We start from the raw sequence: 23391 nt of genomic DNA, 5'->3' as shown, positions 1-23391 counted from the left end.
TCAACAAAACAGAACAAAATCCCTGTCTTCATGGAGCTTACAGTCCAGCTGCACTGGGTGATTTCATTGGTTTTGAAGTCACCAGGGAGGCTGCTTCTACGCACGAGTCCACGGGTGAAGTGCAATGTCCACTGACCTTGTCTTGCTGCCTTGATGTTCACAGGCTGAAAGCCTCCATTGAGTGCCGAAGAGTCAATGATATCCGACTCAAAGTCACGATGATTCTTCCGATACACAAAGAGGGCCACGACCACAGAAATGGCCAGGCAGACAATCACAGCGATCACAACGCCAACATACAGAGCAACATCGTCTGAATCAGGAGCGGCTGAAGGGCAGAAGGAAACATTGGATTAACTGGTTAGAGAAGTTTCCCACAATACACATAGGTACTGCTCTCATTTTTTCAGACATTTATTGCCTTCTCTATAGGTTAATTTCAAATCTATTTCAAAATCTATATAAAACAACTGTGGCCTTTCAGCGAAAAATTATCTCTGATTTCTTTTCCTTTCTCACTCTGCATCTATCCACTCACTAATCTACCCTAAATTGGGCAGCATAGCAGACCATTTATTACAAGGCATAAAAGAAACTGGAGCTGAAACGATCCCAACCCACAGGAAAAAAAAAAAGTTTATGACTAATTTCAGGTAGAAAAGTTTGGAAGGTGGCTCTGAATTCATTGATAGTTCTATAAAAACATAAACACTCTGTTAGAAATATCTGGCATATTCTGAATCTGTATATTTACTGAATGAGAATATTTTTCTAAGTATCATCCCAAGTCACAAAATTAGTTTCCACAGTACTCTTCTCACTTTCCCCTAAATCGGTGAAGGGGTGGGTGAAATGATGGAACCAAGCGAAGCAAACACTGTGAGCAAACGTGTTGGGTGTGAAAGATATACTTTCAGAAGACCCAGATCTGGGGAGGAGAGGTTAATGCTGATAACCTAGGCTTTTGCTACAGATTGAGTATTACCTCTGAGAACCCCAAGCTTCTCACGGTTTCTTGTCAGAGATTTACATCTGAGCTACTCATTACTGGAATGAAATGCAGCTTTATGGTGGACTGAGTAAGATATAGGCCTGGTTCAGTGATCAGAAAGGTCAGACTACCCCCAAAAGGCAATTAAACATTTGATTAACACAGTGTGAGGTCAGCTGAGGTTGCGGGGGCGGGGTTGTCTCTGGGTAAGGCAAGAAGAAAATTCCAGTAAATGTTGCATGTTGCCTTAGTGGCACAGAATATTCTTTGTTACAATGGCAAATGGTGATAGAAGCTGATAATTCAAACAAAACGAAGAAAACTAAACATTTGCTGAATCCCATAGATGTCTTTAAGTCTCCGTTTTTATTAGGTTTCTGTGACCCACAAAAATTGTTAGCAAAGTTAATGAAAGCTGTCCCACTCACCATGACACGTGATGAAATTGGTGCTTCAGATGGTAAAGAGCAGCATTTTTATGCTCAGGTTTATACAGGTGCATTTTGCAGGAAGAGAATGTTCAGGTTTCTAGGTCCCACGACATCCTAAGAGCGGAGGAACCACTACCCTAAGACTCACAGCCACAGGGTTTATATGGCGAAATGACTCATATTTGGATTGCCAGCGGCCCGCTGATCACCCACACTCTCGTGTCATGTATCTTCAATGCACTTTGGGAAATCACTCCTTTTCTTTTAGCATTGTGTGTTAAAATGTACGATATGCAAAAGCATCTTTTTGCTTTTTAAACTACTGTCTTTCCCGACATTTCTAATATATCTGCTTTTGCATCAATCAAATCAATATTGACAGATCTTTTCAGAAAACCAGTGTCACACCAAACCCTCTAGGTTGTGGGAGCCCTGCTTTCAAAGTGCTGACTTCACTTTGCTGCTGGGTTTTATTTGAGGCTCTAGAGCAGTGTTCTGAACTCTGGTCAGAATACTGTACCTAAATCCTTAATGTTTTATTTTACCAGGCCATAATTACTTATTCACCATTCAGGATTTCTAACTCAACAGATCTGCGTTTTCTCAACCCTCTACTTCTTAGCATTCGAACTTTGCCCTTTATTTAGATCAGCATATTTCATGATATGTTTTGTCGGCTTCTGGGCCTCAAGCTTTGAATGGTAGACTGATAGATTTTAAAGCTGGCAGAGACTTGAAATGACCCTTTCGTCTCTTCAGCAGTGAAAATCTAATTTGTTTTTCATGTTAGAATATATTAGGCGCCTATTTCCTGTGTGCACATCTGTGATCCAAAGAAAGGTAAACTTGAACTGGGGGCAATAACGTTAAATGATTATTCAGCAACATAAAAACCAAACATCAAACTTACAAGAAAATCCATATTCATTCTGGGTTCTCTGCTCAGTTGAAATAGGATAAATGAAACCTTGAAAAGAAACAAAAAATGAAACAAAAATGGGAACCAAATCAAATTAATGGGGGAAACAAAAAAAAAGTATGAAAAATGGTTAAATTAAAATAAAAGGAGAAGAAACCTGGGTCCTTTAAAATTCTGCTTCAGTACAGAATTATGATTTTGCATCTCCTGTCTGCTCTGGAGCCTCACTAAGAATTAATAAGTAGGCAGATTGAATTTCAGAGCAAAAACTGGTCTCGAGTCACTAACTTTGGAGTGCTTAAAGTCTTTCTTTTATTGAGCATAAACTCTAATGGATCTAATTTATTTCAGACATCAAGGGTCATTAGCATAAGGAAAATCTTTTTTCCTTTTCCCCGCCATATGCTTTAATTCCCATGACATATTCAGTAAGGCTCTAAACAGTTTTTTTCTTTTATTTAATCATAACAGCTTGCTCTCTGTCTAATAGAGCCAGAGAAGACCTGTCGTCACTGGTCAAAGGTTAAATACCCATTTACTGAGCTGGGCAGGACCACCTTCCCTCCCTCCTTCGCAGACGTACTTTTTGGATTTTCAGTTGTTTCTTTTCCCTGCACATAATAGGAGTTCAAGAGATTTTGCCCAGGGACTGAGCATTTTGTCAACACAATGGAAACTGGATGTTTCAGATCTGAAATCATTTAAAAATCAATAGGGCCTAGAGGTTATAAGGTTATTTCAGGGCTTCAGAGGAATAGTAAACATTGGGCAAAATAAAAATCTCAACTCAAGAGTAAATGCAGAAGTAACGTGAGCAGTTGTATTTTTCTTTCTTTTCAGTGTATTCCAAGGTAGGAAACTGATGAGGATAATGACGATGCTTGATGATGATGATAACAATCAGTCATGTGAAGTAAAAGATTTAAAATGCGGGACACAAACTTTCTGAAATGAAAACCTATGCAAAAATTTAAAGGATTATAACTAGCACCCACAGCTCTCAAAATATTTAATATTCTGTAACATATGAATTAATCAAATGATACAGTACCATTTGGATTAATCAAATGAAGATGAAGAAAAATCATGTGAATTAAACGTTCCTAGCAAGACTCAAGGGCAAAACACAGAGAAACTGCGCGGAGAATCACAATTAAGCGGTTCAAAATTAAAGATCTGTAAAGCTTTAATACTAAAGGTAACTCCAAATCGTGCTTCAGATACATCTTCTGTAGTTTGCAGAACATGCAGTTCTTACAAGCTATTACCTATTTTGGGGAACTAATTCTGAAGAAACATGCAGTGCTACCTTAATGAAAAAGAGGTTTGCTATAGCACAGACAGGTTTGCTCTGAATTAATTTTTAATGCTTTATTTTAGAGCAATGATTGCAACCTCCTACTCAGTTTTATAAATATTATATTCCTTATTCCAGTTGTCTGAGTCCATGTATTAGGTTTGATTTTCATTTTTAAACACTTCTGTCTGGTAATAACCTTTTTCCATTTGTATTCTGTGAACTCAATAAAAGGACATCTGGGACATACACTGGCACAAGAAAAAAGGTTATTTATTTTAGAAACCCAAAGACCATATAATTTCACTGCCTGTACAATAGACCAGATAAATGATGTTGTTGCAGGGATGATTTTAAGTAGAGGGATGTCAAAAGGTTTTTTTTTTGTTTTGTTTTTCAGATGAGAGGGACTGGAAATGAGTGTAAAATAGGATATTCGGGGATGGTCTGATGTTTGCCCTGAACATTTTGAAAAGAATCAGGGTGGGCCTGCTGGAGTAAGCAGAAGAGCCATATCTTGTAAAAAGAAAAGCCCATCTCCAGAAAGATAGAACATGGTCTCAAATATTGCCCTGTGAAGCAGTTACGGAGTTTCCTTGGCTTTCATCTCTACTTCCCAACAGAATTCCTCTTTATGACAAGCAGACCAAGGAATAATAAAAACGAAATATATAATTTTTTTTTTCATTTTTAAAATGAAAATTTTTTTTTTTGCTTTTTAGGGCCACGCCCCCAGCATATGGAGGTTCCCAGGCCAGGAGTCAAATAAGAGCTGTAGCCGCCGGCCTACGCCAGAGCCACAGCAACTCACCAGGATCTGAGCCACATCTGCAACCTACACCACAGCTCACGACAATGCCGGATCCTTAACCCACTGAGTGATGCCAGGGATTGAACCTGCGTGCTCGTGGATGTCAGTAGATTCATTAACCACTGAGCCACAACGGGAACACCTATAATTCTTTAATTTTTTTTTTTTGTCTTTTTGCCATTTCTTGGGCCGCTCCTGCGGCATATGGAGGTTCCCAGGCTAGGGGTCTAATCGGACCTGTAGCCACCGGCCTAGGCCAGAGCCACAGCAATGCCGGATCCGAGCCGTGTCTACGACGTTACACCACAGCTCACGGCAATGCTGGATCCTTCACCCACTGAGCAAGGCCAGGGATCGAACCCACAACCTCATGCTAGTTGGATTTGTTAACCACTGAGCCACGACGGGAACTCCAATTTTTTAATTTTAATCTCTACTTTCCCATGTTTAGATCTGGACCACTCAATAAATACTTTTGTGCCTTGTGATATTTATCTGAGACATATTTCTAGAGACAGAACTAAACTCTGCTCATTCATTCATTCGTTCATTTTTCTTGAACTCTATTATATGCTAGATTCCATTCCAGGTATGAGGTACAAGGACAAACGAGATGGGAAAAGTCACTGCTTTCATTCTTATTTAATAGCAACAAGTAAACAAAATGATCAAATGTTGAAAAAGTTCTTTTGGAAAATAAAAGAATATAATGGGATTGGAGATAAAAACAATAACCAGGGAAGAATTCTCTATTGAAACAAAGTTGCAACTGAAGCTTCTACAATGAGAAGCAATCAGCCAAGTAAAGATCAGGAGGGAACAGTGTTCCATGCGGAGGGACAGGAGATGCCAAAGTCCTGACATAAAAATGGAGCAGTTAGATGGCAGTGAGTGAAAGCAAAGAGGGACGAGGCAGCCTCAGAGTGGAGAGCAGCAGCAAGATCACACAGGCCCGGTGGCCCAGGGTTAGGCATTTCAATTTTATTCTAAATGAAATTCAAATCCTATGATCAAAAATGTACTTTTGGAAAGATCACTGTTTCTCTCTAGATAATGTAGAGCAAAAGGGAGCAGAGTGACCGGATTTTATGGATGGTTTCTATAAAGCAAAGCCTGGGAGATGTCTACCAATAAATGTATTGACCTATTTAATGAAAGGGCTTACATTTGTGGTTGTTCTAAAAAATAAAATAAATAAAAGTCTCATTATTAGTTATTCCTCATAGCCAGTAGTGGCTAATCCAGCCAAACTGTTATTTTCCTACATGGAAAAATTAAAAACAGACAAGTATTAAGTACGCTCATAAGGGTTTCACACCCCAATTTACTGTTATGGAGACACTGATAAAGAGTTTTGGAAGGCAACTCTGAAAACTTTTCCTATCTTTTTCAAAACACTTCTGCAACTATACAACTAAAACATCACCTAGGAGGCTAGAAATCAAAAAAGACAGGGATTACTGTTCTATTCCCTAAATGAGGGGAACACAGAATCACTTTCTAGAGTTTGTTTTTATACATCTCCATCTGATCCCCCTCTCACTGAACAACAGGGAACATTTTCTTCAGCTAATGAGGTGATCCTGCTGAGAGTGGTCCTGGCAATAATGAAAAATCGCATCTCTGGCAGAACACACTGCAAAATAATTGTTCTTAGTGCCACTGTTAACAGCCTGGTTCATAAGTTAGGGTTTTCAGTTAACTTTCCTACTACTTGAAAGTCAGGTCGATTGAAAAAGCACCTCGGTTGTTGGCCAAGGCAGTGAAAGTAAGTTTTTCAGTCTCATGGACTTCAGTTTGAATCCCAGCCCTGTCACTTCCTTAACTATGAGAGCTTGGTCAAACTACTTCATTTCTCCAAGCATCAGTTTTCTCATCTGTAAGGAATTCTGAATACACATTTCCATATAGTTGTGGAAAGGATAAATAAGATTAATAAAGTGCTGGTATACTATCAGCCATCAGTAAATGACAACTCTATCACTGTCATTATGATGCACCTTTTAATTACACCAAGACTCTGGGCTTTTTGTTTTTACTCTGACCACACCCATGGCCTATGGACATTCCCAGGCCAGGGACTGAGTCTACGCCACAGCAGTGACAATGTCAGATCCTTAACATACTAAGCCACCAGGGAACTCCAACACTGGGTTTTTGACACATTTTATTTCTAGAGTCAACACTGCGTATTATTCAATATAATAAATAGGAAATTTGTTTGAATTTCAGGTTTCCTAGTTATTACAGAAACAAGGAGCCCAGTTTTTCTGCAAAGCTGTAAGAAATGCACGCTTTCAAGTACTGTATACTCTTTCATCCCTCTCCTTTTAAAGAAGGTTATTTGTGGCTTCTGGCAAAGACATAGTTTGAGAAATAGTTGCATGTTTGAGAAGCAAATTTTCAGGGTCAGAGAGCAACTTGATGCTAAAATGGTTTCTCACCAGAGGTGGTGCCACTTCTAAAGGGGGTGTTTGGAAAGGGGGCAGAGGAGGCATTTTTTTGTCATAATGATTAGGGAGTTGCATGTGGTATTTAGTGAAGACCAAGGATACTGAAAAGTCCTGCAACAGGAAGAATGGTCTTGTCATGGAAGAACTGTCTGGAACAAAACACACCTCCACTGGTAACAATCAGAATCACCGCTTGAGCACTCAGAAGGAGCCCAGCACAGAGCTCGGGGAAGGGTACAGGGCATGCCCATCTGGCTGCAGCAGGATCAGCAACTTCAACCAGAGGAAGTCACCCCAGAGTAGTGCTTTTTGTTAAGAATATTTATCCTATTCGAATAAGAGATTTTCCTGATCTGGGATTAGAGGAAGTTTGATTGTGGAGAAAAACTTTAAGTGAAGGCATAAACACTCCGAAAACCACAACAAGAGTGGGCTGTTCTTTTTTTTTTTTTTTTTTTTTTTTTTTTTTTTTTTTTTTGTCCTTTTAGGGCCGCACTAGCGGCACATAGAGGTTCCCAGGCTAGGGGTTCAATCGGAGCTATAGCCGCCAGCCTATGCCAGAGCCACAGCAATGCCAGATCCGAGCCGTGTCTACGACGTTACACTACAGCTCACGGCAACGCCGGATCCTTAACCCGCTGAGTGAGGCCAGGGATTGAACCCCCAACCTCATGGTTCCTAGTCGGATTTGTTTCCGCTGCACCATGATGGGAACTCCAAGAGTGAGCTGTTCTTAAGGAGTGAAATGCTTCTTGTGCTAGGAAGCCACATGAGGATTGCTCAAAGCATCATTTTAAGAGATTATCTAGTTCAAACTTTTTTTTAAATGAGGAAAATCAGTCCCAAACATGGGAAGTGATAGCTAAACGCAAAGTGTCAAGACTCAAGTCTGGTTTCCATCTTCCTGTCAGTGAAGCTGACAACATGCAAGTTTTGCACCGTCCAGCTCTGGGAAGCCTTGTTCACATTCACGGTGACTGGCAGATCTGGATTGTTAATAAAACAACGTTCTGGCTGATGGTGGTGAAGTAACTCGAGGAAGAAATGACTTTTTCTAATTTTCGCAAGGTCATCCTTTGGACTAGATATGGCGTTTGCCCATTATTTTTTATCTCGTGTCCAACTGTTATAAAAAGAAGAAAGCCCATACCTAAGGATCTTAAAAAGGAAAGTGAGCTTTCTCTGGTTTTATACAGCAGTAGGCACGATCAACTTATCCTCAAGTACATGGCTTGTCATTGTGCAATCACATGAATGTAGGCTATCTGGTGGGTTTTTATCTGGGAAACCTCAGAAACAACTTCAGTGATTATATGCAAATCTTCCCTTTCCCAATAAACAACAACTGCTTTGATGTTTCTAGACTTTTACATTTTCTTTTTCATGCAATAGGAATGATAGACAACAGAATAATGACTTTATGATTAAATTTTAAAAAAATAATGCAAACTGTTTTTACATCATAAGTAGCTTTTTTTTTTTTTTTTTTTTTTTCTCGAGAGCATATGGAAGATCCCTGGCCAGAGACAGAATCTGAGCTGCAGCTGCGACCTATGCCAAAGCTGCAGCAACACCAGATCCTTAAACCCACTGCACCAGGCCGGGGATCGAACCCGAGCCTCAGCAGTGACACAAACCACTGCAGAGACAACACCAGATTCTTAACCTGCTTGCCCCATGGGAGGAACTTCCCATAACTTTAGTAAAAAAGTTTTCAAGCAAATACTCTGTTGCGAGAAATGTTACAACTCCTGACCGTCACTGGCCAGGTTTAAATTCCTTAAAACCAAGTTTATGCGCTTACTAACTCAAATCCCCAGGTTGTTAAAGTTAAAATGAACCACTGACTAGAATCCCCTGTTATAATCCTATTTGTACTTGCAGACCAAGGAGCCAGGACATAGAGTAATGAAGGGACTTGCCTAAATATCACAAAGCTGGTGAAACAGCAAAGCACGGGCAGATCCCAGCTCCATCATTTTTCTAAGTATTGTCTGACACCAATGAACAGATTTAAATGAGAGACAAGGAAATAAGAGAAACCGGCTGGATATGCTCATGGCTTAATTTGAATTCAACTATTGCATGAGGTAATACTAACTATTTAGACTAGAAAATACCTCTCCATTTGAAATGTTATCACTGACATTCATGAGAAAGCTGAAATGACAAAGATTCTCGCCCTTATATAAAACAACTTCCAAATAGTGTCTTTTGTTTCATTGTGGGGTAAGCAAAAATGGGCATCTCTATTCTAGTGTAACTAGGGAGCTAATGCGAGAATGATGAAGTTGTTAATGTATAATGATGTAGGTTCTTGGCACCGAACCTACCATAAATGTAAATATTTAAAAGAGAAGCACCATTTCCCTCAAAAATGATGCCAAGAGAAACAAAGGAATAAACAACAAAAACTGGAGGGACACTACACATAAGAAGAAAATCACACTTTAAAGCAGTAAAAGCTGACAACCACTTGCTTTCAGGATCCAAGAGCCCACACAAAAAAAAGGCTTATTTCAAAATGAGACAGATTTGGGTTCATATATTGGCTCTTATACTAACTTGAGGGCGTTGGGTGGGCTGTTAATTTTGTATCTCAGGTTCTTCCTTCCCAAGATAGAACTATTATTAGAGGAATATCAAAAGTTCTATTTGTAGACTATTTTTTGTTCTTTATGAGTTTTATTAAATTGAACTCAGGTCAATTTCACTTTAGTTTGGCCACGTGTTACACAGTAGACTGGTGGTTAGAAGCAACTAATGCCAGGGCCTTAAGTCATTATATCAGGTGAAAAATGAATAAAATTACAAGTTATATCTGTAATTCCTTTAGACTAAAATATATATGATAAAGTAATTTCCATATTCTCTGAAGTTTCAGAACCATCAATCCCGATTTAAGGAACATGTAAAAAGAAAATCTTTATGTAGATGCCTTGGAATTAAAACTGTGCCTTTAGATGAGCTATCAAGTCTGTAGCCAGAAGGCAGATGGGTGGAGTTTTTTTTTAAGGTGTTCCTGCTTGCCTTCAAAGTTGCTCATTATTTCAATATGGGGCTGCATCTGTGACCTTATTACATATAAATAGATCTTATGATACTATGAGGATTAAACAGGATTAATTCATCTCAAGTGGGGAGTAGTATATAAGTTATGAATATGACAATTATAGTCTATAAAAGCATTAAATGTATTCTATAAAGTATACATTTTTAAATCATTAAGCTATCAGTTAGTTTTAGCTTATTTATCCATCCGAAGTACAATAGAGCATTTCAGAAGATCTGTCCTCATTTTTATAATCCTAGTATTAGAAGAATCTGTATTCTCCATGGATGTTCCCTGCTCCTTGACCTGGCTGCTTGGTTTTTGTGTGTGTGTGTGTGTGTGTGTGTGTGTGTGCGCGCGCACACGCCAGTGACCTTACACTAAGCCAACATATGTGATTTTTCTCATTCCAATTACATTTCTTCTGATGGAAATGTTCTTATTAAAAACCTCGAGGGCCATTCAAAATAAACACGTCCAGATTTTTTTCTTCTCTTTTTAGGTTGGTCCTTATCCAGCCAGCCCATCAGGACGGCACTAATGATGTCAAAGGTCAGGGCTGTCAAGGACACTTAAGGTCATTTATTATAATTTACCACTCTTCTGAGGATTTATTTATTGACGGGGGCTTAAGGAACTCCAAATAAACCAATACATTAATCCTAGGACATGACAACAAAAACTGAAAAGAACATTCGCTTATCACTGATGTCAGTTACCAAAATTGCCCTGGTAATTCTTGCTCCAGCCTTCAAGGGACAGACAGCTATGCTTTGGTAACCAATCCCCAGCCCTGTCCCTAACATCGACAACCACGCTCTTCTGAAAATGAAGAGCAGGGCATGAACACCTCAGATACAAAGGTCTTATCTGTGACCCACAGTAAGTGATGAATAGATGTCTGAAAATTAACTCAACAGTTGAGTAAAATCAAACCCACAGATCAGCTGCCATAGTGTTTTCAGTGCAGTAGATTCTGTCCCTGTCAATGTTCCTTCAGAAAGAGGATAAATTATTACATCCAAAGGCAATGTTAAATAAATCCATGGTAGTAAAAAGACATCTGATAGATAAAGTGAAGTGATGAAAAGTCCTAACGGAAAAAGGCTGATTCCTAGCATACATCACCCCATCTGCTGGGTTTTTTAGGTAAAAAGAAAACAAGCAAAAGCACCGGCCCTTCCCCTATGTGATCTCGAAGGACTCCAAGCTTTGCTGTGGTTGCACAAGGTGGGACCTCTCTTAATCCCCTCAGAGTTTCTACTGCATCCTCGAAGCCGAAGACCTTGCATTTGTCCTCCTGCACCAAACTCTTTGGGGCTCCACAGGTATTTGGCAGATTTCTGTGGGCTGAAGTTCCTAACCACATCCCTGCTTTCAAAAGCAGGAAAATGATTTACCAGAAAGGAAAAAAGCAGAAGCAAACCACACTCATTATACCGGAGACAGCAGAGCGCTGTGTTGGGCAGCCCGTCCACTGACGGAATATTTATTTGCCAGCTGGGACACTGCATGTATCACGGACTATACAGACACAGCTATGACATCAACTTCTTTCAGACTATAGATAAAAGCACTCACTGTCTGACACTCACAATTATGCGTTCCTATCACACCGCTGTGTTGACAAGAATTTCACTGCAAACTGACTAGCACCTTCTCAAATCCCTGCCAAGGTGGTTACAGACGTATCATGCTAAAATCAAGAGCAGACTATTTGTAAATTATTTCCTCACATTAAGTGCACCTGGAATTCCGGGGGCCCTGGAATGCAGTGTGTCTGCACTACAATTTACACAGAGTTCTGCCACTTCCTCTGTACGTGAGAATTAATGGGAGAGCCGGGTGACATGTAAATTTTTTAATGAGCAGAAAGTGCTAAATTTGCAGACTGCATAACATTTTAATTTTCCAAAGTCAGGAAGTGCACTGAGGCAGACACAATTTCAGGCAGTTCTTGTTTGTAAATTGCAAATCCTAATTTGTCTACTGTGGCATAAACCCTCTGCAGCAAGAAAAAGTAATTCTAAATTCAGATTTGAACTCTCAGGCGTTCCTATGTGGGATTCCACCTCAAATGGGATTAAAAAACAAACTCTGTAGGAAGAGCTGCAGTCATGTAATAATCTAATTGAGTATATTCATACATATACACACACACACACACACACACACACAAAGGGACCAAGTGACATATATGTTGTCCTTGGATTGCTGTCTTCAAAGGAAGACGTAAACATGGATTAAACCACTACATGCCAACCATGACAAAGTAGGTCTTAATACAAATTCACTATAAAAATTACAAAAGTTCCAAGTTATCCAGTCTTTGTAATACAGCTGTATTTCAACATAAGTAGAAAATATGCTTACTGGCTTAACATTTTTGGAGATTTTTTTAAGTGTTTCCTCTTTCTGTGTCTAGTATATGTTCTCCCCGTTCCCTCTCTTCCTCTTGCCCTCCCCACTCCCCTCTCTCCCCCTCTTCCCTCCCCCTCCTCATTTCTCTCTCTCCAGAACCATTTTACACAAACCTTATTTCAAAACTACACGGCGAAACCAGCAGCTACTTTCATAGAACATTAGAGATGATATACAGAAACCTGAATGGATACACAGCACAACAGACCTTCCATTACTGTCTTCTGAATAAGATACACTATTCTATAGTATTATTAAGTAAAAACGATCTAACCTATTAATGCTGTCTCTTGCATCAGAGCTGTAAGAGACTTGTGCGCTTAGTTATTTTCAATAGTGAAAAACACTCCAAGTCATCTACCCTTGCTTTCTGAATGCAATCCATATCTTTTAGCATACCAAGAACACCAGTATTTAATTTTGTTTTCAAATTAACAATGTGCTTATAAACCAATAATGTCCAACTTCTTTCTGGGATATTGATTCTGATGGTTTTTAATTACTATTGAATAATGCCTTGTAGTGAAATAACACCAATTTCTGTATGCTCTTAATTTGAAAGTGGTATCCCGTGTAAGAACTACTTTGTCAGGCCAATGATATACCCAGGATATATATATCTCCAGTATAATATATACATGGTATATGCAATATTTCAATATCAACTAATGTGTTTGGATGGCTTAAAAATTTAGTGGAGCTTCTGAAACTGCTTAAAGACTATGAACTTTTTTCAGAAATGAAAGTACATAGAACCACATAATGAATGCAGTTTATGAAACAGTTTCAGCATATGTTTGGTTGCAAGGATACAGAGTGATTTTATATATATACACGTATACACACACCCATACATGATAAGCAATTGGGAAAAAAAGGGTACAACTATAATTCAGTTCCAAATCCCTGTAGCTTTAAAATACTTTTATATGTCCATTTGGTTTACTTGTTATAAGTAACTCTTGCCACCTACAGTTTTATACAAGAATTTTATGCAAATTTATATATTATAACTTAAATCTAACATGAATAAAGGTGACCAAATTCCCAGGACAGATCAGTGATATTGCTACATCTCAAATTCAGAGATAAGACTCCTGCTTCCAAGATCAGGCAGTTGTTCTAGCCAATCCTTAGCATTCCTTAAAAAAAAAAAAAAAAAGGAGTTCCCGTCATGGCTCAGTGGTTAACGAATCAGACTAGAAACCATGAGGTTGTAGGTTCAATCCCTGGCCTTGCTCAGTGGGTTAAAGATCCGGCGTTGCTGTGAGCTGTGGTGTGGGTGGCAGGTGCTGCTTGGATTTGGCATTGCTGTGGCTCTGGCGTAGGCCAGCAGCTACAGCCCCAATTAGATCCCTAGCCTGAGAACCTCCACATGCCATGGGCGTGGCCCTAGAAAAAGACAAAAAAAAAATCATTTACAGATTCATAGACAAGATGGCAGAATAGAGTGCCAGTCAAGCTCACCTTCTCTCATGAAACACCAAAATCACAACTAACTGCTGAACCAACCATTGACAAATCAGACTGGAATCTACCAAAAAAGATTACCTTACACCAAACACAAAGAAGAAGCCACAAGGAGATGATAGGAGGGGCACTTTTGCCATCTAAGCAATCCCATACCCATCAAGCAGTGACCCACGAACCGCAAAGTAACTATCGCAGAGACCCTCCCACAGGGATGACAGTTCTGAATCCCATGTCAGGTTCCCCAGTCTGGAGGTCTGGCACTGGCAGAAGGAGCCCCCCAGAGCATTCAGCAGTGAAGGCCACCAAGGCTTGAGCACAGGAGCCCTACAGGACTGGGGTAAACAGAACCATTCTTGGAGGGCACATACAAGGTTTCCACATGCACTGGCTCCTAGGGCAAAGCAAGGATCACATAGGAATCCAGGACAGATCTACCTGCAGGTCTTGAAGGGTCACCTGGGGAGGCAGAGGTTGCTGTGTCTCACTGTGGGGCAGGACACTGGAGGCAGAGGTCCTAGGAAATAATGATTGGCATAAGCTTCCCTAGAGGCTACCATTTCTGAAAAATCTGGCCCCACCCAGTAGCATGCCAGCACCAGGGCCAAACAATAAACACCCATCAGCAGACAGGCTGCCTAAGGTCTTCCTAGGCACACAGCTGCCTTGAATCACACCCAACGACATGGGCTTACCAGAGTAACAGACGGCTCCACCCACCAGTGAGCAGGCACAAGTCCCTCCCATCAGAAAACCAGCCATGAATCCCTGTATTAACTTCCCCCTCAAGGGGGCAGACCCAGAAACAAGAGAGGCTACACCCTGCAGCCTGCAGAAAGGAGACCATGAAGACAGAAAGCTAGACAAAATGAAATGGCACAGAGATGTGCTCTAGATGAAGGAACAAGACAAAGCCCCAGACGGACAACACAGTGAAGTGGATATAAGCAATCCACATGAAAAAGACGTTAGAGCAATGACAGTAAGGATGATCCAAGATCCCGGTGGGGTTGGGGGAACTGAGGCAAAGATCAAGACATTACAAAAGATGTTTAAAAAGAAATAGAAAATGCAAAAAACAAGCAGAGATGAACAACACAATAACTGAAATGAAAAGTTTACTAGAAAGAATCATTAACAGAACACAGGAAGAAGAATAACTAAGCAAGGAAGACAGATTGGTGGAAATCGCTTACGTGGAACAGAATAAAGAAGAATGAAAACAAAGGACAGTCTAATAAGAAACCTCTGGGACAACATTAAATGCACATTATTGGGGTGGCAGAAGGCGACAAGAGAAAGGACCCGATAAACTATCTGAAGAAATAATAGCCAAAAAGTCCCCTAACATAGGAAAGGAATGGCTCACTCAATTACAGGGTGCACAATGAGTCCCATAGAGAATAAACCCAAGGAGGAACACCCCAAGACACATATTAATCAAACTGATCAAAATTAAAGACAAAGAGAAAATACTGAAAGCAGCTTGGTAAAAGCAACAAATAACATACAAAGGAATCCCCATAATGTTATCAGCTGATTTGCCAGCAGAAACTCTGCAGGCCAGAAGCGAGTGGCACAATATACTGATGACAGGAAAAAACCTACAACCGAAAATACTTTACCCAGCAAGGCTCTCATTCAGATTTGAAGAAGAAATTAAAACTTTACAGACAGCAAAAAAGAAGAGAATTCAGCATCACCAAACTAGCTTAACAGCAAATACTAAAGGCACTTCTGTAGGCAGAAAAGAAAAGGCCACAACTAGAAACAAGAAAATTACAAATGAGAATGTTACTGGTAAAGGCAAACATATAGCAGAAGTAGGAAATAATCCATGCACAAATATTGTATCAAAACCAGAAATAGGAGTTCCCCTCATGGCACAGAGGAAACAAATCCGACTAGGAACCATGAAGTTGTGTATTTGATCCCTGGCCTCGCTCAGTGGGTTAAGGATCCGGCATGGCCATAAGCTGTGGCATAGGTCACAGATGCGGCTCAGAACTGGCACTGCTGTGGCTCTGGCATAGGCCAGCAGCTGTAGCTCCGACTGGACCCCCTAGCCTGAGAACCTCTATATGCTGCGGGTGCGGCCTTGAAAAGACAAAAGACAAAACAAACAAACAAAAAAACCCAGAAATACTCAGAAAAATTAAAACTATGAGTGAAACAAATCTGTAATATGTATTACTTAGAAATGGAAAATAAAATTGAATTAAGAATGACCCCATCAGATAGTTAAAGCATTAGTCATTTTATAGTAAAGACTGAGCTCAATACCAAAAAAAAAAACAAACAACCCTGTTAAAAAATGGGCAGAAGATCTAAAAAGACAGTTCTCCAAAGAAGACATGCAGATGGCCAAAAAACACATGAAAAGATGTTCAACATCACTCATCATTAGAGAAATGCAAATCAAAGCTACGGTGAGGTAACACCTTACACCAGCCAGAATGGCCATCACCAAAAAGTCTACAAACAGTAAGTGCTGGAGAGGGTGTGGAGAAAAAGGAACCCTAGTACACTGTGGGTGGGATTGTAAATTGGTGCAACCACTGCGGAAAACAGTATGGAGATGCCTCAGTAGACTAAACATAGAACTACCATTTGACCCAGCAATCCCACTCCTGGGTATCTATCCAGAGAAAACCATGACTTGCAAAGACACATGTACTCCGATGTTCATTGCAGCACTATTTGCAATAGCCAAGACATGGAAGCAACCTAAATGCCCATCGACAGAGGAGTGGATCCAGAAGATGTGGTACATATACACAATGGAATATTACTCAGCCATTAAAAGGAATGAAATACCAGCATTTTTAGCAATATGGATGGACCTAGAAATTATCATGCTAAGTGAAGTCAGTCAGACAATGAGACACCAACATCAAGTGATTTCACTGACATGTGGAATCTGAAAAAAAGGACACAATGAACTTCTTTGCAGAACAGACACTGACTCAGAATTTGAAAAACTTATGGTCTCCGGAGGAGACAGTTTGGGGGCTGGGAGGATGTGCTTGGGTTGTGGGATGGAAATGCTATAAAATTGGATCGTGATGATCATTGTACAACTACAAATGCAATAAACTGAGTAATAAAAAATAAAGACTGAACTATATTCTACTTTGTAACTTTCAATCTTTCTCTATACTTATGATTTAAGTAGGTCTCATAAACAGTATAAAACTGGAGTTTGTCCTATAATTTTGTATTTCCTTTATGAGATAATTTTAATTCATTTATATTATTATCCTTGATATATGATAATCACTAATATATACCATCTTATTTTTTTCAATTAACTACAATTTTTCTTTCCTTTCTGCCCTTAAAAATCTTATTTCGCATTTATATATTCAACCTTATTTTAACTGGAACACTTGAATCAGTAGACTTTGACACAAATGGTATTACTGTTCTTTACCTGAACAACACATAGAAAGCAAAACATTTTAATTTAGAAGATTACACCTTCTCATATTCTATTCTGTCTATAGTTTAGTTCCATCTGATTTTCACCTGCCCCTTAATTGGTTCCTTTTTATTAAAAAATATTCTTTTATATTTTTAGTAGTTTACTTATTGAGAATGTAAGCAGTAAGCCCTCTCTATCTTGATTGTCTGAAAAACTTTTAATTTTGCTCTCTTGAGTAAGAAATATGGGACTTTCTCATTTTATCTTCCATGTGTTTAAACCTACCTTTCATATAATAACTTCATCTTTCCTCTCTGTATTCTGAAAAGCATCATGAGGTCTACTTTCTAGTTTACTAATTTTCTCTTCAGCTTTATCTGAAGCTGTCTTTGCTCTGATTTTTAATCACCCATTGAGTTTTCACTTCAATGGGTCACATCCTATTTGGTTTTTCCTCAAATTTGTCGTCTTTACAGTATTTTTTCATTTGTTCTTTTAAAAATATAGTCTTTTTATTTTTATTGATTATACAGCCTCATTCGTGTTGCTCTAGGAGTCCATGTTATTAGAGTATTAACTCACCTATCTATTATGTTGCCAAATCTCCCTCCCTTGCAGCAGACTATTCCCTTGGGTGATATAAAACTTTAATAAGTTCATTTTCAAGAGTGGACTATCTTTATTACAGGCAAATGCACTTGAGTTGTAGAAAGAACTCTAGAAAATGGCTTGCTGTTCACTTGCGCTGGTAGCCCAGAAATTTTTATCAATTACATAAATTATACATACTTTACTTTTTGTTCCCTGGATTATATCTGAGACTCCACACCCAGAACTGGGTGCAGGACTGTGGTTTCACTATAGATTTTACTTAAGTGAAGACTTCGTTTTTCTGTTCTCTACCATGAATTTTCCTGTGGCTTCCCTGGGCTAAGGGATAAAAAATTTCTAGTAATTTTTCATGATGGCAGCAGCCATTTATGAGATGCAGTTTATTCATGGTTCTTTCTTTCAACCCACAGCCTCAGAACTGAAGGCCTAACTCTCTAGGACATATATCCACATCTCATGCACCTCTTCGTTACCCAGCTGTCCACTCACAAAGGTCCTTTTCTAGATTTGACATCTGCTGCAATTCTGGCACTTGAGAATTTCTTTACTTTCTTTTGAACTTGATATTCCATCTCTCCCTCTCACACATACACACATACTCTCTCCCCAAATGTGTGTGCATGTCTTTTAAGTTTTAATATTTTATCCACATTTTCCAGACATTTTGAGACAAAGGTGTTTATAACGAGGACAGTGGCTAGAGAAGAAATGTGTCTGAATATGATTATTCCGAACAAATTTGTAAATAAAGCATTAACAGTAATGTTTTCTATATACTTCATACTGTAGGGCTCTTAAGTTCTGATTTGGCTTTTAAAATATACCACATTACATTATCTAGGTAACTCTGAATTCCACTGACATCCATTGTGAACTCTGAATTTCTCCTTCCTAGCAGTTCATCACCTTTGTATCATTTGTACACAACTTTGAGTAGATTCAGAGGTTACGTTGCCTCTCTAGTTCAAAGATAAGTAGGCTAGCTTTATTTTGAGATAATAATAATACTGATAAAGAGCTATTTATCAATGCATTGAAGATACTAATACTCCTAAAGTAAATAAACATTAAGCGATAATTTCTAATTGTCAACTGCAACTTTCTAGCTGTCTTTTCAACTCCCATTCTTTTTCTTAGATATAGACTTGTCCCTCTTAAAAGCTGGGTACTTTCACTATGAGAAAGTCTTCTGTTTTCAAAAACAAGGACCAAGAACAGTATTATTTCTTTGTAAGACTTTGTCAGCAGCGCTATATCAGAAACGCCCAGCTTACTGGTAAACAGAAGCTGTAACTTTCACTGTAAAATACTGTAATTATATAGCACAACAGTATCTCTGAGGTTTTTATCACTGAGGAAATCAATAAATAGCACAGACTACAAAACTGCTTTTGCACTGCAGTAGATAGAGGAGGGAAAATGAAAACGTTTATTGACTTAGTTAGGGACTGCTATTGTAGCAAATCAGACCTGAAAAAGGAAACAGCTTTTTTAACTGACTGATTTAAATTCACGTACCCAAATGATTTGGTCTAATAAAAGACTTGATAAAGAAGTAAACAAATGAAAACAACAAAATATCCCCCTTGTAAGCCTCATTCCCCTCCTTCTTTACACACAAGTCCTGGCATCATTACTGTTAAAATATCCAATCATTAGAAAAAATTCTATTACTACTATAAGAAATAAGCTAGAGGCTAAGGGGATTCTATGTCTTGAAAGTCTTACACATATCACACTTGTATTTGACAAATGTGGTAATTTAGAAAAGTGTCATTTTGTATAACTAAGAAAAGGCCCAATATTTTATCTTGCAGCTGTGTTAAATAGGTTGCTTTGGGAATTTTAAAATATGCACAATAGAAGCAGGAGGCATTGAATCACCCAAAGCTGAAATATGATATTGAAAGAGGGAGAGAGTGAAAGAAACTTCAAATCTTGCTACTTTTTGATCACATGAATCAATCTGTTCAACACTAAAAGAAGAATACTAAATTATAAAAATGTTAAAAAAAAAAAACTTGTTTGTGGTATGTTTTCATTTTAATCCTCAACTCAAAACTAATGCCTAAGGGAACAAACACTGTATCTCTGGATAAATGATTAGTAAAATAGCTGTATTCTTTTTATTCTTGTGTTTCTGATACAGACTTAGTGAGATGCACAGTATCCATCCCCAAATCACAACCAGAAGCTGTGCTTTAACTTCAGCTGCAGTCTGCTATCAAAGACCACCACGTACCATGGACAGAAAACTAAGAGGCCCATTGGATTTTATTCTGTCAGCAACGTAATTATCTATTTGTATTTTTAATAAGGTTTCTTTTTAAAGGTCCCTGTAGATACAAGAAGGTAAACAGAATTGCATAAATGTACTGAAAATAAAATATCTTATTTTTTTTTATGGCTACACTCATGGCGTATGGAAGTTCCTGGGCCAGGGATTGAATCCGAGTTGCACCTGCAACATATACCACAGCTGTGGCAATGCTGGATCCTTTAACCCACCGCACTGAGGCAGAGATTGAACCTGCCTCCACAGTGACCTGAGCCACTGCAGTCAGATTCTTAATCCACTGCGCAACAGGAGAAGACTTAAATAGCTTGTTTTCAGATAAATAAGAAATACAAATACTTCTATACAAATACCTTTACCTGTTTGCATTCCACAAGCAACTTGTAATGTGTTGTAAGAAATGTCAATATCTGGCTGCTGTTAGTTACTCCAAAGACAGTACACTGTTTGATCCATTCATTCATATAGATATGATTTCAGAACAATTCTTAGTACCTTAATTCATGGTCATAACAGGAATGGTAAATTCTGCATATCTAAGGGCTCCTCAATAAAGGAGTGAGTTTGCAAGCATGGAAATCAAACTACTGTCTCATTAAGAAAATCTAAGGAACAAAGCCGTGAAAAATGTGGAATATTTATCTTATAGCACCCATTATATTCCTGAGCCAATCTTCTACACCTATTTTTAAAATTTACATTTTATAAACATTTCCTTTAAACACTGTAATTTCTAGCACAAACCCAGCATTTTCAAGGAGTTGGTAAGAATGTTCCCACCAAATAACTGTTGTACATTAGTAAATCTACCTGCAGAAATATTTTCTGTCCTTATATATGTTTTTTAAATTCTATGGACATTGGTTTAGTAACAATCATAAATTAGGAATACATAGCTTACTTTTTGGAAATCATGTGACTCTATGAGGCGTCGAGGGGGCCCTTTTGTACTTTACAAAAACTGTGTAGCACTTCCCTGTTCTGAAAAGAATGACAAGCCCCTCCATGGAAATTACTAAATCCCTTTTTGCTCATGGGAGAGCAATACTGTGTGTCATTTGTTAACTGGACACAGTTATTATTCCTTCTGCTTCCTGGGAGATTTGTTTTTTTTTGTTTTTTTTTTTCAATTATGAGAGAAATCTAGGATGGTGGTATAATATTGCATTTTTGTTGTTATTCAAGAGTTTTTCATTTTTAATATTTCCTTCAAAGGAACCCAGATGGTTAAATATCAGAGCTCCCCAGCATCTGCTGATTGCTCAAGTAGACTTACTCTGCATGCACAGCCCATCCGTGCAGTTCTTGGACTGTAAGACGAGGCCATCGCAGTCCTTGCCTCCATTCTTGGGGGCTGGTGCTGTGCACTCCCTTCTGCGCCAGTGTGTGCACTCGGTCCCACAGGTAGACCACTTACTCCATGAGGTCCATCTGCCATCCACTGCCACACAAAACCCAGCATCAGGTCAAAGGGAGAAGGAACTTCGCAAGGGCAGAGGGGAACACAAGTGTAACTGAAACACCCAACACTGAAGAAAATGCCCCACCAAGGAGAACTGTATTGACCTGAACTAATGGAAGCAGTGCATGTTCTACAGACCCATCGTGGGCTCTGAGACCCTGCCTTGTCAGGTGTGTGACTGTTTCCTCACTGATCAGGCAAGGGAGGCTTAACGGGACACAAGGAAGCCAAAGCTGTCACCAGGAGCTACATAAAAGTAAACCATGGCGGTGCCCCTTGTTCTATTAAAGAGGATACTTTTGGATTGAAAATTAAAGGACCTTGGAGTTCCCGTCATGGTTCAGTGGTTAATGAATCCGATTAGGAACCATGAGGTCGTGGGTTCGATCCTTGGCCTTGCTCAGTGGGTTAAGGATCCTGTGTTGCTGTGAGCTGTGGTGTAGGTCACAGACGCGGCTCGGATCTGGCATTGCTGTGGCTGTGCCGCAGGCCGGCAGCTGTAGCTCCGATTCGACCCCTAGCCTGGGAACCTCCATATGCCACAGGTCACACTTTAAAATGCATTTTTTTAAAAGGTCCTAAACATAAATAAGGGGAAATTAGTGAAGTAAGAGTCAATTTTCCAAAGAAGTATGTGAAATATAAAAATAATTATCTAGGACTTAATGTAAGACACTGTCAAACATTTATTGAACATACAATGTACATAACATGTTATGTCTACATATTGATAGAAATTACATTAATTTTAACAGCCTACATAGTTTGGGAAATCTATGTGATTTCATATTCAAATTATTATGTAAATATATGCATTATACATAATATGTATAGATATAAATATGTCAACATGAAAAAATAATGAAAGTATTAATATTTCAACTGTACAAAGTTGGCTGTATAAGCAACTCCCAGCTATTTGGAGAAAAGACATTTGCTTTGACCTAGACCATCCCAAAGCACACACACAAAACACACACACATATTTCTATTTTAAGTAAATGCTCAGGGCATTTTAATTGTGAAAGTCAGTATAGAGACAGAACACAGCAGAGAGCAAGATAAAATACTGAAATTCTTAGCCTAGCTACATGTCAAAAGTTTGTTCTATAAATAAAACCTCTCAATTCAGTGTGGTAATACTCTTTTGATATTTAGTAATCAACACAGGAATGTAACATACAGATTATGGTTTTCTCTCCAGTTCATTTCTGCAACCCATCTCTGAGAAAGGCTCTATTAACAGATGAACCTAACAGAAGTTGGGCAGAATAAAGGGAAGTAAGGAGTCTGTGCATCTAAATAATGGAAGTGACAATTTAATAGCTACCCCATGGAACACACTAAATTTATGGTTATTTCAAAATAATTTTAGCTTAACTTTTAAGTATATTGTATAATTAGGCATTTTAGTGGGTTTTGGTTTTGGCAAATATTAACTTCAATTTACCAGGGGTTAAGAGCTGGTGACAATATGATACAGCACAGAACGATGCTCAGAGGCAAAGGGATGCAATCTTGCTACAGGTACCACTGCAAGTAATCCACAAATAGATGACCAACATGTACAGACAATAAAGAGATGACTACATTGCATTTTCAAAATCCATTAATTAGCTCATGTGTCACAAAGCTTAGATTTCCATTTTTGGGGTTTTTTTTTTTTTGTCTTTTCAGAGCCTCACCTGCGGCATATGGAGGTTCCAGGCTAGGGGTCTAATTGGATCTGTAGCCACCGGCCTATGCCACAGC

The 23391-nt window shown here is 38.8% G+C and overlaps 1 protein-coding gene across 1 annotated transcript in view; it reads right to left on the bottom strand.

Annotated features, from left to right (window-relative positions):
- UNC5C (unc-5 netrin receptor C) overlaps positions 1 to 23391 on the bottom strand; it is a 383793-nt gene that overhangs the window by 53095 nt on the left and 307307 nt on the right. The window contains exons 7-9 of the mRNA XM_047797984.1: positions 21454 to 21618; positions 2333 to 2389; positions 137 to 328 (exon numbers count right to left, since the gene is read on the bottom strand). Coding sequence (XP_047653940.1) covers positions 137 to 328; positions 2333 to 2389; positions 21454 to 21618 — 414 coding nt within the window. The remainder of the gene's footprint in view (positions 1 to 136; positions 329 to 2332; positions 2390 to 21453; positions 21619 to 23391) is intronic.

Source organism: Phacochoerus africanus, chromosome 10, assembly GCF_016906955.1.
Source record: "Phacochoerus africanus isolate WHEZ1 chromosome 10, ROS_Pafr_v1, whole genome shotgun sequence".
Taxonomy (NCBI): Eukaryota; Metazoa; Chordata; class Mammalia; order Artiodactyla; family Suidae; genus Phacochoerus; species Phacochoerus africanus.
This window is presented reverse-complemented; position numbering and strand designations above follow the sequence as displayed.